Consider the following 18,069-nt stretch of genomic DNA (forward strand, 5'->3'; position numbering starts at 1 on the left):
AAGGTGTTTTCTGTGGTTGAAGGGTAGTTCACTCATAAATTCTCTACCTAGTGTGGTTTTAAACCTTTATGAGCTTCTTTCTTCTGTTGAACACAATAGAAGATAGTTTGACAAATGCTGTTTGCATGATGTAAATGATGGCAGAATTTTCATATTTGGGTGAACTATCCTTTTACCGTGGTAAGGTATTTAAACAGCTTTCCGCTGGATTTGATTTTTGTTTGCCTGTTTTTTTAATCACATCAAGATTTAAATATTGATCTGGCTATTAGTTTTGGGCTTTGAAATATAAAAACTGATTATTGCTTGTCAATATCCGCTAAATTGTACATACTGGTGTGTCCCTAGCATTTTACAGTATCTATTGTTTGATTGCAGGATGTAAAAACTGCTTGTTGTACATTATTTTGGCAGCAACATGACGATGTGTATAAATGTTCTCGGTAAAAGTGATAGAAAGAGTGAAATGTTAGAGAAAACTGTGCCTCCTGAAAAAAAAAGTTTGTGGTGGTATAAAAAGGTTATAATGAGAATTGGTTTTAAAGGGCACATATAACGAAAATAATCTTTTCAACTGTTTGGACAGAACTGTGTGTAGGTATAGTGTGTCCACAGTCATACTGGAGTGATATAAAGACAATAAGTTATTTTTTTTATTTCCTGACGTTAAGATAGGATTCAAATCCCTCCCATTTTAAAGTCTACTGCAACGTGACATAAGAGTGCAATTTTTATTTCTTTTTCCCACTCACCAACTTGATTGATAGCCTCGTATTAACTTACTGTGTCTCACTGTGATCATCAATCATCATCAAATGTGATCAAGAATGAGTTTTACAAGTTTAAAACGTTTTTAAAACAGTGCATATTTGTAATAAATTACAGAATTTCTTACATAAATACATCAAATAATCATTGGGAAAGTTCTTACTGTAGTATTTCTCACCAATGTTACATGAGATCTGATTCATGTCTGGCACTGTGCTGTTTATCTGACAGGAATTGAGGCACACTCTGACAGGCACGTGAGAACGGTGGGTGGGGAGAACTAGCATTAAAGGGACAGGCAACAAAAACGGCTACAAGATGTTCAGAGCTGAAAATTCTAGTGTTCTTAAAGCTATAATAAATAATCTGATGGTTGTTTTGAGCTGAAACATTACAGACACATTCTAGAGACACAAAAGACTTGTATTAAATCTTGAAAAAGGGGTCAAATAGGTGCCCTTAAATGGAAAACTCTGTCTACTGCATGTGGGTCCTTACTGGTAATTTGTGGGTTTCTGTTGATGGTGTGTTAAAACCACGAAATGTTAGAACACATGTAGAAACTAATTAAGTGCTGGCTTTAATTGTTTACAGTTGATGGATGTTTTTATAGGTATGTACAGTGAAGTAATGGTGTAAATTTTAAAATCACTTGCGTAGTATAGAAGGATACTAGTGTAGTAGCTAATCAATGTAAACATGACCTGTTAAAATGCATGAGAGAATGTTGCGTGAGCTCCTACAGTACATCTGGTGTCAATACTTTGTAGTGCAATCCTGCATCAAATATTTCAAATCATGTAATGTGTGCATGTTAGAGATCTTATAGAAAAAAACTGTTAAGATTCTTTGTCAATATATGGATATATTTCACAAGTAAGTATTTAAAAACTCCTGTAGTCTAAGCCTGGTCTAAATGCCTACCTGGAATTTCTGACTGAGAACCAACCAAGTCCCTGGACAAGACTTTTTTTCCCATGATTGTTGTTAGTGCTAAATCAAGAGCAAATCAGTCTGAAACTTGTGTAGTTTGAGCCCAGATTCATTATCAGAGACTAGTAATGGACAGTCCCATTTGCTTTTAAAATGGAACTGAGATATTATAACATTCAAAGGGAACACCGAAAGTGAATATTAGTATTCAGGACCTTTCAGGAACTGTAAAGTAGTCCTTTAGGCCTCTGACATTAACTGTGAATATCATTGTCAGTACGTGTAAGCCTGCAAATCCACCAATAGTGCTGCAAAAAAGTTCATGACTAATTATAAAAGACAAGGAATGGCTATTTGTTTTGAAAACTAGGCTTTCTTAACTTTAATCTCTTGGCTTTAACCGAAAGATTTTTTGGTCCCATAGGTATCTGTTAAATGTATTAGATATCCCTTTAATGAAGCCTCTCCACGTCTAAGCAACCAGATATTAAAGCAAATACTGCATCACGCTGATCGTCAACTTCTGAAATGTTGGCTTCTAATTAGTTAATGCTGGGTATCGCATACTTTAATTGCAGCCTTTGCAAAATAAACTTTGATATCATTTTGTCACCCCTGCGGAGTATAAATACAGCTCTCCAGACTATCCTTGAGTTCACAGAAATATTATGCTTAAATCAATATTTTATTGCTTTGGGATCCTGAAGGGCTCTTTGAAATGATACCGGTGTCTTGTCAAACATAACTCATCACTCATGTTCTTCTGCTTACGACACACGCATTGACAAAAGAATGTACCTTGCTTGTTTTGTTTACCTCACATTTGTGTACAGACTGAAAGGTCAGTAAAATGTGTCCTGTTATGAGGCATTGAAAATGTACAACTGGCAAGAAAAAAAAATCTAAACTTCTAAAGCCGTTTATCTACTGTATGCCTCAGTGAAAATATAAAACCACAGCAATAACATTTATTCGTGAAGATAATTCCTCACTTCCTCACAGATAATGAGACCATTATGGAGCCCAATTGGGGAGAGATATGACATTTGATATTAAGTCATCTGCCACAGTCAAACCCACATAAAGGCTCTCAGTCTGGCCTTGCGGATATATTAAACAAACCAATTCAAAGCTAATTGCGACACATCGAACATCAGTTTTAATGAGTAAAAGTATTACTTTTTTATTAAAGACCTAATATTTATGATAGGTGCATTCAATAAAAAAATAAATAAAAAACACTAGAATTGGGTTTCATGCAAGTGGTTCCCAAATTTGGTGTTGACGCTTTTTTAAAACTAGTTGACTTAGATTAGATTTTTTTTTTTAGAATTGCCTTATTTTATTCATAACTAATATAATAATAATAATAATAATAATAATAATAATAATTGTAATAATAATAATACTAATAATAAACACAATGCATAATAATTACAATAAATAAATAAATAAATAAATGGAAAAAAAAGCCATCAGCCTTTTGATATTTTTTTCCCATTGGATTGCCTTAGATTGTTGACATGGCAATAGCGTCAGTTTAGACAGGTCTATGGCAGCATGTTAAACATTCTGAAATATGCACATACTGTGCAGTAGGTAATTTTTTTGCTTTAGGCTAGAAAATATTTTTGATTAAAAGTAAAACTTGTTGATTTTGACGCATCTCAGTCAGAAAGGCCAGGGATGGGCAATATTCATGATACGTCTATTTCAAATATGTATTTAAATACAAAATAGTATTTTGAAATTTGTATTTGATAGGGTTGATGAAAATGGCTTAATATTATGTGTCAAAAGTACGTTAGTGTCTTGTAATTTTGTAGGTTTAAAATACTGTAAAATACTTTGCATGTATAGAATACATGATGACATCTTAAAAATGAGGCCTCTGATTGGTGCTTTCTAATCAGAGTATATGCATGGAAATTATCCTTAAAGAAAGTAACAGACAAATGGAGATGGTTGATTCAGGGGGAAACCAACAACCAATGAAAATAGATTCCGAGCAATGCTAAGACCATAAATATATAATGTCTGTATAGCGTACAATTCAGCCTCTTTGCTTAAAAAATTAGATGGAATAAAATATGAGTTCTTAAGAACAGGATGTGGAACTTCAGAACATCATCAATCTCAGTCTGCTGCAGGTGGAAATGCAGAGGAACTTTAGAAACATGAAACACCTAATGTGATGTACTGATGTTTTTAGGAGGGTAAACTGAGACTCTTCCATTTAAAGAAGAGCTAAAAAAATCTTGGGAGAATGAGTATACTGTATAAATAATGGATGGAAATTGCAAATTGTGAACAAAAAATGAACTCTTCATATGCCTGTCCCCCTTTTAAATCTAAGATTGTTAATAGTTTGAATAATCATTGAACAGAAATTATGGGAATTTTACCGGCCATGCAATGGGTTGAAACATAATCAACAGATATAGTACTTCTGACTCATTTTCTGTTCAACCCTGCCGCCCTACACCACCCAACCTGCTCCGAGCTATGATCGAACCATTGACTCTTCACGTGTGAGTTGGTTGCTCTAACAATGGAGCTAAAGGCCATGGCATCTGCATTAAATGATTTAAACCATAGGATATCATTTTCACGACTTTCTGTATGAAATTTGTGCAAAATGTATACTAAGCTCACATTTAGTAGAGAAACACAAGTTACCTTTGGGTTACAAGTTCAACTTACTATCCATTGGGCAACAACTCCCCTATAGGTAAACAAAGTGGCAGAGAAAAGTTGTTGTTATCAGACATTTTTTACCAAGTCAGTTTAATGGTGAAGGAATTGATTCAATAGGCCTATTGATAGGAGGTTTGCAAAAAATGTTCACGCTAACTTTTGTAGTATTTTTAAAAAACTAAATATTTAATTTTGATGGCTGCTGTATTCTGTAGTTTATTTTGATACACTTAAAGTTCATTTCATGTATTTTTTGCCTATCCCTAAGAAAGCCCATACACATCAGGTACAGAAAGAGCCTGACGTGTGCATAAAGTGGACACCCATAAGCAGTCAGAGCAGTTTGCGATTGAATGTGAAAAAAGATCTCCTAAATTTAACCAAGAGTATACTTGCTGTGCTTCAAGCATTGTGCTATTGTGCTATTAGTTGAGGTTAGTGTTGAAATATAATATATAACAAATCAAAAGGTATATGGTTATTTGTTATAGTGTTGTATTCTTTTGTATTGTCAATATAGGCCTACTCATGTTTGGATAGGCTTATTGGCGTGTGTGCGTTGTTGCGCTCAGCGTTTGCATATGTATACCTACTGGGAGTCATGAGTCACAGGCATTGTTGTTTTGTGTTTCCCACACTGCAATATTTAAGAACCCACATTTTATACAATTTGTTGACGTGCACGTACATTATTGAGATGAGGATCAATACTGGCATTTCCAAGATGGCGAGAGATTGCTATCCGTATAGAGCTTGCACTACAAAGACAAGCAGATCCTGCTTGTTTGATTAGACGGTGTGCAAATGTTTGAATACCTTTATATGATATTCTAATATCAGTCTAGCTCACGGCAATCTGCACCAATTGTCTTGTGCCAGCCACTAAGCTAATGCATACAGTAACGTTACAATGTTCAGCACAACTAAACTGTATTTGTATAGTTGTTTTAGTGCGTTCCAACTGGACAAATTAAGTGACCTGTTTGACTTGACCTGATTTAGCATGTACTGTACCAGTTTGTTAGTTCCACCTCTTTGTTTTTCAAATTGAAATGTTCATTCTAATTTTAATTTATTTTCTCATCCACTATTATAATATCACAAGCCACATCTGCTTTATGTCTATATGAATGTAAATATGACAACTCCCATGACAACACACTCATTCTTATGTTTTTCTTCTACTTTCTGTAGCCAAGAGATATTAATGTCATGAGAGGTTGTGAGCTAAACAGTTTCAGGAAGGTGAGTGAGGTGAGCATTTGCTGATAGATATTTTTTATATATTTGTTTAATAGCTGTTTGATTCATATCTTTCAATTTAGATTTTTTTTTTTTGACATTTTAGGTGCTATATAAATATATGCAACATAGCCTGCAGCCTATATAGCCTAAAGCAGGGGTGTCAACTCAGTACCTGGAGAGCCACAGCCTTGCAGTTTAGTTCCAACCCTGCTTCATCACACTTACCTGCAGGCTTCAAACAAGCCAGATGGACTCAGTTAGAATTATTTGGTGTGTTTAATTAGGGTTAAACTTAAACTGTGCAGAGCTGTGGCTCTAAAGTAACTGAGTTTGACACTCTGGGCCTAAAAGTTTTGAAATTTCTAAAACAGATGATTAAGTCTCTCAGAAAAATAAATAGGAAAATAAAAACATATTAACAGTGTTAAAGTGTATAGAAGATTTTATGCAAAGCAACTTTCATTGCATTCAATAAACTATTTTTTTTTCAGTTAATAAACACATCCTTTTATTATTATATGGCCACTATGTAGTTGATAAAACACTTTTATCCACAGTGCTTTGTATAACGTTATCATGCGTTAAGCCATATAGGCTCCTGTAGCCACACATTTAGACTGATAGAATATTTTCTGCACTGCCCAAAGGGCCACATGACTGACATGTGAAGCAACTACTGAGTTATTTTTTGTCAGCATCATGGTTAGGGGTGTTAAAATTTTATATCCCTTAAATAACAGACCAGCGTATAATCAATAAATCATGCATTTAAGAACACCATCTTAAGTCATCAAGAGTTTATGCTGTGAACTTTGCATACTTTGAAAAGTGTTCAACGTACCCTGACAAGCACTCATTGTCACTGTTGTAAACACAATGGCTTTCTTCTTCCATAAGGGATTTGCTATCACAATGGCTTTATTCTTGTTTAATGGCACAAAACACATGGCTCCCGAAAAAAAAAATCCTCTTGTATAATTCTATACTCTGCTGTACCTATCTAAACAACTTTTTTGTTACATAGCGATATGAGCTGAAAAAAATAGTGTTGTCAGGAAAATTTAGTATAGCCTGTAACACCTGAAATAGACCCTAGATGCCTGACACATTGACAAACCAGGGGTTTCATTCCGTGTTTAACAGTGAATGACCCTAGAGTGGATCTTTAAAAAAATGATTCAGTCTATAACTGACTGCAGTATCAGTGCATTGTATTGGCAATTGCCCATTCATTAAGGCATCGAAAGCAGCCCAAGGGCAGGCCGAGGGCCAAGTCAGGCACAGTGAGGACATGATCTCCTCCAGAATAAATAAAGCTTCATCTCAAAAAGCAAAACACTCCGAGTTTCCCACGGGGCAATGCAGTAAGACAACAAGACTTCTAAATGAAAGGTAAAAAAAAATAAAGGGATATGACATGGCAAAAAAAAGGTTTCACCTAATTTAACCTAAAATATGATTTAATATGCAAACATTAATGGCTTGTCATTTAAAGGAAGAATAAGACACTGTTCATTCAAAAAAGAAAAGAAAACAATTACATTTGTTTGCAATTACAAATTTAGTGATAAATTCTATATACAGTATGTCAAAAAGTATATGACCAGTCAAAGTAAAACCTGGTGATTTCATTGGTCAGTGTATTAATCGAACATAAAATGATTTTATATGCTTGATAAGCTTTTCATTAAAATAGGCATATCAATATCAATAGAAAACTTTTTGATTCCGTATTTATATTTATGTAACCAAAAACACCTAAGATTTTCCCAGTGATGGATTGCAGCTGGAACGGCATCCGCTGCATAAAACATGCTGGATAAGTTGGTGGTTTATTCCACAGTGGAATGAAAATGAATAAATGAAAAAACCTAAGATTTTGTTTCCATGCAAGTTTGTTTAGATGTTAGTATCAGTATCATTAGTTTAAGATTTATAAATTAGCTAGTGCACTCCACAATATTTAGGAAATTCACATTATACGATATAAAACTGACATAAACATGTAAAGCTTGTAGTTTATCTCTTTCGCCTAAATGGATTAACAATTTTATACACGTCACCGCATAATTTAGTTTCTTATCAAATCACAACAAATCAAGAGATCTCCAGTATTTGACAAGCTCCGACCCCTTCAAGACGCCTCTGATTTGCTTTTCATTTATTGCGCTTGATCTCATTCATTATCACTGGCAGAGCGGTGATAAAACAAAATGAGCTATTGGCTGTTTTTTTAAAAAGGGGAGGAGCTACACTGTCCCATCTTCTCTTTGTGTTTCGTCAAACATTGAATAAAAATCCATATTTCAAAGCAATTCATGGGATCTTTAAATGAGAAATTTTGGAAATCAAAAAAATATCTGCAAATGTGCCTGCTTCAGGAAATTTTGTTTGGAGATAATAATACAGACATTTAGATAAATGGAAGTACAGTTGCCCCCCTGAATTATTAGTGCTCCTGTTTATTTTTTCCCCAATTTCTGTTTAACAGAGGGAAGAATTTTTTAAACACTTTAAAAAATAATAGTTTAAATAAATCATTTCTAACACCTGATTTATTTTATCTTTGCCATGAAGACAGTAAATAATATTTTACTAGACATTTTCCAAGACACTTCTATACAGTTTAAGGTGATATTTAAAGCGTCAACTAGGCAGGTTAGGGTAATTAGGCAAGTTATTTTATAATGATGATTTGTTCTGTAGGCTCTCGAAAAAATATAGCTTAAAGGGGCTAATACTGTTGACCTTAAATTATTTTTTTAAAAATTCAAAACTGCTTTAATTCTAGCCAAAATAAAACAAATAAGACTTTGTCCAGAAGAAAAAATATTATCGGACATACTTTGAAAATTTCCTTGCTCTGTTAAACATCATTTGGTAAATATTTTCAAAAAGAAAAAAAAACACTAATTATTCTGACTTTAACTGTATGTGTTTCATAGATTTACTTTCGATCCCTATTAAATTTTAATTTAAATCTACCAACATTATACTGAGATTGAACAATAACACCATAGTTTATCCTGAATAGCAGCTTTTTTGTGTTAATATGTAGATACTAAAAAGAATACTCTTTCAAGCTAGACTTGTAGGTGCTTTGTTTTAGATTACAGTAAGTAATCGCTGTATTCTCCAGACAGACTGTGTCCTCGTTGCACCCATGTAGATCCTGCTGAAAAGCTCTTCTTCCACTCACACAGCCACTGTGAATAATTGGTAGGAGAGAGTTCCTCTTGAATGAACAGTGAACTTCATCTAATAAGACTGCCTTGGGCTCATAAGCAACGTCAGTGCAACTAAAGAACAGTAGTTAGAGATGAGAGCCGCACAGAGAAGACAGGCTCTATTACACTGTCCAAGACCTTGAAAATGAAAAAAGGGAAATAGCTGAGTTCTTGTTCAAGGTCATGAGTTCAACGGTCAGAAAAATGCACATCCATGAAAATGTACAGATGGTCCCTTTCCAGTTATAAGGTGCATTTGTGTACACTTTAACATTTCAGAAAGTTACAATAAACTAGTTATATGGGTGGCACGATGGCTCAGTGGTTAGCACTGTCACTTCACAGCATGAAGGTCGCTGGGTAAAGTCCCAACTGGGCAAGTTGGGATTTCTCTGAGTTTGCATGTTCTTCCTATGTCCACATGGGTTTTCTCTGGGTGCTGCGGTTTCCCCCATGATCCAAAGACATGTGCTATAAGTAAATTGTATAGGTGTATGAATGTGAGAGTGTATGGGTGTTTGCTGGTGCTAGGTTGAGGCTGGAAGGGCATCCGATGCATAAAACATATGCCAGAATTAGGGGTGTCACGATTTCGATTTTTAATCGAAATCGATCGAAATTTATGCTCAATTTCGATTATCGAATCAAAAAATAGAATCGTCGATGCTGCCACGCCCCCATGTCATGTCAGCTTGGCTTGCCAAGCGGGAAAAAAAACAGGCTTGTTGAAGTGCTTGTTAAACTGCAGAAGCAGGAGACCCGTCGACAGAACTTAAACCCTCTCCTCTTTCAATGAAGTCGCCGGTGTGTAAGCATTTTGGATTTCCAGTGAGTTATGTTGACAACGTTTGTGTTGTCGACAAAAAAACACAGTTTTGCAAGCTCTGCTATGTACGTATTACGTACGGTTCGTCCGATAGACAACACCGGCATTGCGATCCTCCGCCCGCCCCCGTTGCAAATCCACTCGCGAAAAGTACACACTCAGGCCCTGTTTTCACTGTCTTTGTTTTTTAATGGCATTTTAGAACGACAACGATTTGACATCCACAGTGGCGTGTAGCATTTCTGAGCAGCCCTCCTTCCTCTCTACCTCTGAAAATGCACATCACGTGACCACACAGACACAGACGCACTCACAGCCATGCGCTCGAGACAGCAGGTCCAGGAAGTCAGAGGACTGTTCGATCTTTCACTCACTTGTACTTAGTCATTTTAGCGAACACCTCAGATACTGTTGGCTGGTTCCTGTTGGTTGTGCGTCTTTTTTTTACCGACGCCATTATAACGACACAGATCACTGCCTATTCATGAGTCCTGCAGAAAAAAGTGATTGACAGGTGGTAATTATGTGTGTATCTTGCCTTTATTCATTTACTGTATAATTTGTTTATGGGTAAAACTAAGACCATGCAGGTCAGGTAGTTTAAACGGAAGGCTACAAATAATTTATTGGTCATTAATTAATTAATTATTTATAATCGAAAATCGAATCGAATCATGCCTTTAGAATTGAAAATGTAATCGAATCGAGGATTTGGAGGATCGTGACACCCTTAGCCAGAATAGTTGCTGGTTCATTCCACTGTGGTGACCCCTGATAAATAAGGGACTAAGCCGAAGGAAAATGTTTAGTAATACACATTTTTTCCAGTACCTTATCAAATACATATTACATATTTTTTGTCAGTTCTGTTACATATTATCAATAATGTAACTTTATCAGTAAAATAGTTGACAATTTGTAACTTTTATAGACAAACATTCCACTTGATCAAATTAATGAAATCATGATTAAAATATAATTAAACAATGTGTGATCAGTGTTAAAATCTGTGTTTCTGTGGATACTAGCTCTGTTCACAAATACAGAACTTTCCGAAAAATTACTGGCAATTTTCTGGAAAGAGATTATGTGTGAAAAGGCCCTTTTTGAAAATACCGGTAAATTCGATCCGGCAATTTCCACAAAGAGAAGTTGTAACATTATTGGTAACTTGCCGGAATGCTGCTCTGTGTGAACGCAGAAAGAAAATGACCAGAAAGAATGCACGTATAGAATGCGCTGACATGAGACGTCTACTCCAGCCAATCAGAACATTCAGACGCATTCACATATCTGCTAAATGTTAGTCAGATAATGTTTCTATGTTCCTTCCTAATGCCAACTGTGTAAAAAAACTGAAAAATCACTGTTTGTTAACCTTCAAACTTTGCATCAGTTGTATATTGCGTGTGCACGTGAAGAAGTGCTCCAGTGAGCGCCAGCACACACACAAATTATGTACATCTCGACATGCGAAAATGTTCCTCCATATGTTTTCATCGAAGTTGCTAACAATACTTATCCATCCACAGAATTTGTAATGTAGTCAAATGTGTTAACATTTAGCTGCGGTTCACACTTCTGGATTTGGATGACTCTGGGAAAAAGCAGCTGCATGAATGCTAAACCTTTATATTAAATTGAAACCATCAACAAAAGCCTAAAAGCCCGACCCCTTCTATGTTTACACATACAAGCACAGCCGTTTAAAGCTCATTTCTGATTAATGATGTCAGAATTTGCCGGTATTTTGGAATGGATGTGTGTGATCTTTTCCGGAAAAATTATTGTCTGTGTGAGCAGCGTTTATATAAATATATATACTGGTTAAGTCGTTTCACTGTGTGAAAGAGGCTACTGTTGTAACTGTTTGACGTGGAACCAGTTCACATTTTTAAAAAACAAAAAGTTTTCTGAGAGACAGCACACACAGTATCTTTTACTGCTTCAGATCTTAACAGAGAGCTAAAGTGACATAATGTCCTGTATCTTTTCTAATTTCCTGTATTATACTTGTGGAAATGGCAATTTTTGGTACAATAACTGGAATGATACAAGGTGTTTGGACACATGTTTTTACAAATTCATTATTCATAAACAATTTTTAATTTTGTCTGGAAGAGCACTCGTTGTGTAAAACAAATGTGGGAATAGCTGGCAGTTCATTCTGCTGTGGTGACCTCTAAAACAGAGACTAAGCCGAAGGAAAATGAACGAATGAATGAATAAATTTAGGAATGTAAAATTGTTGTAAAATTTGAAAAAATATAACTTAGGGAGCAATTCTAAATAAAATAAATTAAATATTACTTAAATAAATGTAAAATAAAACATTTTGATTATACAGTGATGTGTGGTGGAAAAAAATATGACTAACTTAAATGACAATAAATCATGACTTTCAGCTATATAAGACACTTTTTTACTGAAAATATCAGATTGTTAGAGCTGCATCATATTGTGATCCATCAAAATGAGTAACAAATTATTAAAATTATTAAAATATATATAAACATAAGAAAAGAGCAGGACAAAATAGCTTTAAACACCACATGTACTTGCAGTTATAAAATCACCAATATAGTCACTTCCAGCACTCAGGTAGAGTCTCATTGCAAGTTTTATGATGTAGGTACAATAGCTGTGTTAAAATGAAGCTTACCTAACAGCAGGGAATGGTTGGTCAGAATAATCTAAACAGACAGTGGTGCCACAGCAGATCGCATGTTTGAGGTTGAGTAGCTTAAATAAAACAGATAGACCGCAATGGGGAGGAGAGGAACCACTTTGTTTCACCACAGAAGAACAATGAAGAGCAAATGTGTGCGTGCTTGAGTATTTGTGAATTACTGTAACTTCAGATATGTACTGGAATGGTCGCTAATTAAATATTCACACTGGGTCAGTGGTCTTCACAGTGGGCCATGGGAGGTCTGAGAACTTGTGAGAAGCTTAATGAAGCACACAGCGTGGGAGGCTAATGGAACAATTACTGGGTTAATTTGACCCACTAATCAAAGAGCAGAACATTGAGCAGTGTTCTCCGTACAGGAAGGAACAAAAATAAAATAACTTTTTTTTTTTACTGTCTATGATAATATCATAATTAGTGTTTAATGATGTGCTGTTGGAGTAAAAACAAATAAACATCTTGAGAGTCCAAAAGCATTGACAGTGTGATGAAACCCATTACAATGCAGTTAGAATGAGTCTATAATGAATTAAATCCATATTCTTATTCACAAGATAATGCACTATAACACAGGTAATTTTCAGATGTATTTCAAGAGATTTGTCAGGGTTCTGTCCTCAAACTGCTTCCTTTTTCGTTGTTTTGATTTAAAGTTGTTTTGTCTCTTGTAGAATTAGTTTTAAATCATTAAAACTGTTCAGCATTGTGATGAGAAACTGGTCAAGTCCTGCCTGATACTACTTTAGCTGTGCATGTATCTGAATATAACTGTAAAAACAAACAAACAAGCTATCTGACAGTAGGTGGCGCTTATGTAAAAGCATAAATACAGCATTGTCTGTTACACTGGAATGTTAAGCAGCGCAGTAATGTTTTTAGGTTTTATTTGGCTTTACAAAGTCAAGTGCTTTTTGGAATTATTTCTTACAATTATCAGATGATATGGCATGCTGTGTGCACTTTATTGTGCTTACAAACCATTCACGTGGCCTCCATTTCCAATGTGAAGGAAATTATATACTTATATACCACATCTATAAATGTATTTGTTTTATTTAAGATTATTTTTTATTTATAATTTTCTTTAGACCTGTAATGCACTCCAGAATCTGACAAATTGATTAACAGTAGGCTCTAGAACAGTCATCTAAAACATTGTCATACAGCGTTATGCCTGGATTTCATAAATAGCCTTGCATTTACTAACCCAGACAATATTTTAAGTGTTTGGAAGTAATTCCGGTATTCCTCCTGTAGAAAAACGCCGTAAGAACAAAACTTAGTGGCTCAATGTATTACAACAGTGTTTTTAAAAGTCTAAACACTTTATTAATATAGTATAAAACCAAGCACATGTGGTATAGTATAGTAATATAATATAGTAAAGTAATACAATAGAGTATTAAGCGTTTCTTCCAAAGAAAAGCCTCTCTAAGCAAAATGCTAGCAGGTGTCTGGCTCCCGCTCTCCCTCTATGCCCTTGTTTGGTATCCCACTGTCGGTGTGATGACGATGCACACAAAATGGCGACAGTTAGCCACATCTACTTGTAGCTTCTTTTGGGTTCTTCAGTAATAGGTGTTGTTACAGATATTACGTTCATATCTTTAACATTCTATGAGCACAGCATAACTTTCTGATTCAGTTAGACACTTAAGAAGAAAGTCAGTCTAAATGTCTGAAGGTCAGTCAGTATTTACATATTTTTAAACCCACATTCAAATTTTTAATTACATAAAAAGTTCTTAAATCTATTCATTCATTCATTCATTTTCTTTTCGGCTTAGTCTCTTTATTAATCTAAGGGTTGCCACAGCGGAATAAAACGCCAACTCATCTATCACACGTTTTACGCAGCGGATGCTCTTCCGGCTGCAACCCACCACTAGGAAACACCCATAAACTCTTATTCACACACATACACTATGGACAATTTAGCCTACCTAATTCACTTATAGCACGTCTTTGGACTTGTTGGGGGAAACGGAGCACCCGGAGGAAACCCACGCCAACAAGGGGAGAACATGCAAACTCCACACAGAAATGCCAACTGATCCAGCCGAGGCTCGTACCAGCGACCTTTTTGCTGTGAGGCAACAGCCCTTCTCACTGCGCCGCCCCATTCTTAAATCCAATTTATTTTAAATTAGTTGATTACAGCAATGTTACCAGCTTAATATCTTGATACTGATGTTTTGCACTTCTGTCTGTTACAAACATTTGGTTGCATTTTAGTAACACTTTATTGTAAAGTGTTTTACTGTATTTAAAAACAAACTGTATGGTAATAATATATTTTAAGGTGTCCTTGATACACATTCTATGTACTTCCTATAGTAGTTACAATAAATTAATAATAATAAAAATGCATTATTACATGTAACGAACCCTAAACCAAGCGTAGCCTAGCATTCTATCCCTTACCATATAATAAGTACATATAATTAATTAATATTACTAAATAGTTAAATACATTGTAATGAGGACACAGTAAACTTAAGTATTTCTTGTCATTAAACTTTCATTTTTTTCAACATGCTTTTGTAATCTAACACAACACCATCATAATGCCATATCCGTGATGAAATCTTTATCAGTTATTATAATATGAATATGATACCACCACGTTCCAACTTAATTTCTAAAGCACTAAAACCAACAAGCTCCTCCACATTTTAATGCACATTTAAGTAAAGTTAATTGGAATTGCTCAGCACTTGATGTAAACAGAGCACTTTAAAGTATATTTGTCCAAAACCTGTTTTTCTTGTCCATATTAGTTTTCAAACTGGTGCCACAAACTTCTTAGCTGAGGACCAGCATAAGGTCTCTGTCTCTATTGGCAGAGGAAAGTGACATATGGGTCTGTGTGACACCGGTGATAAGCACTCCATCCACTCACAAGAAAATGACTGGCCTGTTCAGTGTTGTTTGATATTGGGCCAGTTACCTGAAACCTCTAAAAATAGTTTGCTATCATCCGGTACATTAATATACCTCATAAGTACTGACTAAAAATATGAAATCACAGGAAGAATGTGAAGCTTATGAAGAATGCTGCCTGATTCTAATAAGTTTGTGGGTTTTATTTTATTTTAAGGTGTCCCAGTGTGCCTATTTATTTAACTACTTAGGGATGTTAGTTAATTATTTACATGCACTTAATATATAGTTAAGGTAGGAATTAAGGTTAGGTTTAGGGTTAGTTGCATGTAATCATGTATTGTATTTGCTATATGTACATGGAACCTGTGTAATAGACAATAGGGTTGACGAAAAAGTGTTACAGATTTTTAAAACACACTTTACATCAGAGGACAGTTTACACTTACTATTATGGATTTATATCTGTCATTATTTTAAATCCTGTATTTAAAACAAAACATCATTATCAGGAATCCTGGTGCCCAGTAGAAAGTTTTTAATTTACTGCAAAGTAAGCATTCTGACTAGTCATTGCCTCAGTAAAAGCCATGGGTAATTAGTGTGTAAAGCAATGTTAGCTACAATTGTTGTTTGTTTCTTTTAATGAATCATAAAGACACCATACAAACAACTCTTGGTGTCAGGGGGAAAAACAATTGTTTTAAGAAATGTTACCTTAAGTGAAATGGATAGTTTTATAAATATGCATGTAATCTTGTTGTCATTCGATATGCTGTAATTTAAGCACTCAATTATGTGGAATCCTGGTGCCAAAGTTTCACTAGTAAGTTTTTAATTAACTACAAAGTTACTAGTCAAATTACCACAGTACAAATTATATCTATTGTTTAAAAAATGTTACCACACACTTAATAAGTACTGGTTTTATTAATTATATATACAGTGAATAATTGTACTTGCTGAAAAATAATCGTTCGCACTGTATCAACAATCGTAATGCATATCTAGAGAGATATCAGGTTATCATTTGTAAATGATAAAACCATAGTAAATGACAAAAAAAGCATTAAGCTTCCAGAAAACAAATCTTATTGTGTGCCGATGATTAATAAAATAAATGTTAGCCACTGTGTGTTCTATGAACTGTTACAGGTGAAAGTAAATGATAATAGTAGAAAAAAACTAGGTTATTGACAGACAAAAATATGTTGAAACGGCTTGCCATTTTCGTTTTAAAAGCGATCTTACCTGCGTTTCTAAGTTTCTTGTTTCTGTAGACGGAGAAGATCACCAAGAGGTTCCCCAATATATCAACCACGATAGTGAAGATCAGAAAACTGCCCAAAGTTGTGGCGACCCAGGGAGGGCGATTCAGGGTGTTCTCATCGTGAGGGCTCAGTGAAGAACTGTTCATCAAGCCGCTGCCATTTATTTTCATTTTATCTTCACTTCAGAAATCCTCGCCATAAATGATAGGACTTGATTCCATTGTAAAACCATGTGTGGCGGTTAATGCGTTTGCGTAAACGTGCGTAAACTGAAGCTCTGTTATCATGTCATGGTCCTCGATGGTGCGCACGCCTTCACGGTCTGAGCGCGGACATGTGTCCGCACTTTTATAGCTTTCTGTCTACATCAGATTGTTGGTATGTGACATCCGACAGCAAGTTAAGTTCTCCTCAAATGCCCATGGATGTGTGATGCTGTCTGTAGATCGCGGTTACGCTGCCCCGCTGTGGAAGACAACGAAATCGGCAAGGAATTTGGGTCGGAGAAGGTTCAGCTTCTTTCACATCCTCGCGATTACTTATGCACGTGTTCATTCATTATTTTTGGTCATTCATGCTGTTTCAACGTCGAAATCGACATTTTCTTTAGTTTATTAAGCGCTGCGAGGAAAATAATTAGCTGCACATTGGTTAAAACCTGAAGTCGCCAAGTTCAAACACTGCTAAGAGTGATTCTTGAATTATTAGTAATCCCCTTAAGCAAGAATTTTTACACCAGATTGCTCTATGTCTGATTCTGTAATAGACAAAAGGTATTTAAAGTCACAAGATGAAGTATTAATGCCATGGCAGGGCTGTTCAAAGTGCACTAGATAGCATTTTAAAAGATACATATTTCGCTTTAGACAAATTTATTTATAGTTTTATTACTTCTAATGCATTCCTGTTATCTCTTAGAACAAGTAACAAACCAAGTCAAACTTGTTTATATATAAAGTGCTTTATACAATGCAATGTTTTGGGCAGCTAATAAACTGGAAAATGATATTTTAGTGTTAATGTAGTAAAATTCACCTATGCAATACTTACACTAAGTTTAATGTATGTCAGAATTGCTAACTATTATATTACACAATATTAAACAATTGGGCAAAGTAGATCAAAGTAAATTATTATTATTACTTTTATTTTGCTCAAATTGATCTAATTCAGTTTGATAAATGTCATTGTTGTAAAGTTATTGTCATCCTACAGCTCAATTTAGTCAAAGTTCTCTTCAGTATTTCTGAAGACTTGTCTCTATTGTCTGGATAAAAGCTTCCTGAAAAAGCTGCACAATTCTAACATTTAAAGATTTATTATTTTTATGTATTATCTTATGTGTTTATTTATCAGCCCATTCATCTTTAAAACACTAATAAGACTGTTAAAAGTGTATATATATATATTTTGAAAATATAAGTCTGAATTTAAAAAATGTGTTGCTGATGTTTTGCAAGCCTGTCAGTACTTAAAAAAAGAAATTCTAATAAACAAGTTGACCTTTTTTTGAAACTGTCTAATTGG

The 18,069-nt window shown here is 34.8% G+C and overlaps 1 protein-coding gene and 1 long non-coding RNA gene across 3 annotated transcripts in view; one reads left to right on the plus strand and one right to left on the minus strand.

Moving 5' to 3' along the window:
- Window positions 1–17,079, minus strand: part of mtnr1ab (melatonin receptor 1A b) — a 43,480-nt gene extending 26,401 nt beyond the window's left edge. Inside the window, exon 1 of the mRNA XM_021472823.3 lies at window positions 16,523–17,079. Within this exon, the coding sequence (XP_021328498.1) occupies window positions 16,523–16,712 (190 nt within the window). The 5' untranslated portion in view covers window positions 16,713–17,079. The remainder of the gene's footprint in view (window positions 1–16,522) is intronic.
- The window catches only part of LOC141377537 (uncharacterized), a 188,243-nt gene that overhangs the window by 62,529 nt on the left and 107,645 nt on the right, over window positions 1–18,069 (plus strand). The gene's annotated exons all lie outside the window — the stretch shown is intronic.

Source organism: Danio rerio, chromosome 14 (assembly GCF_049306965.1).
Source record: "Danio rerio strain Tuebingen ecotype United States chromosome 14, GRCz12tu, whole genome shotgun sequence".
NCBI classification, from domain to species: domain Eukaryota; kingdom Metazoa; phylum Chordata; class Actinopteri; order Cypriniformes; family Danionidae; genus Danio; species Danio rerio.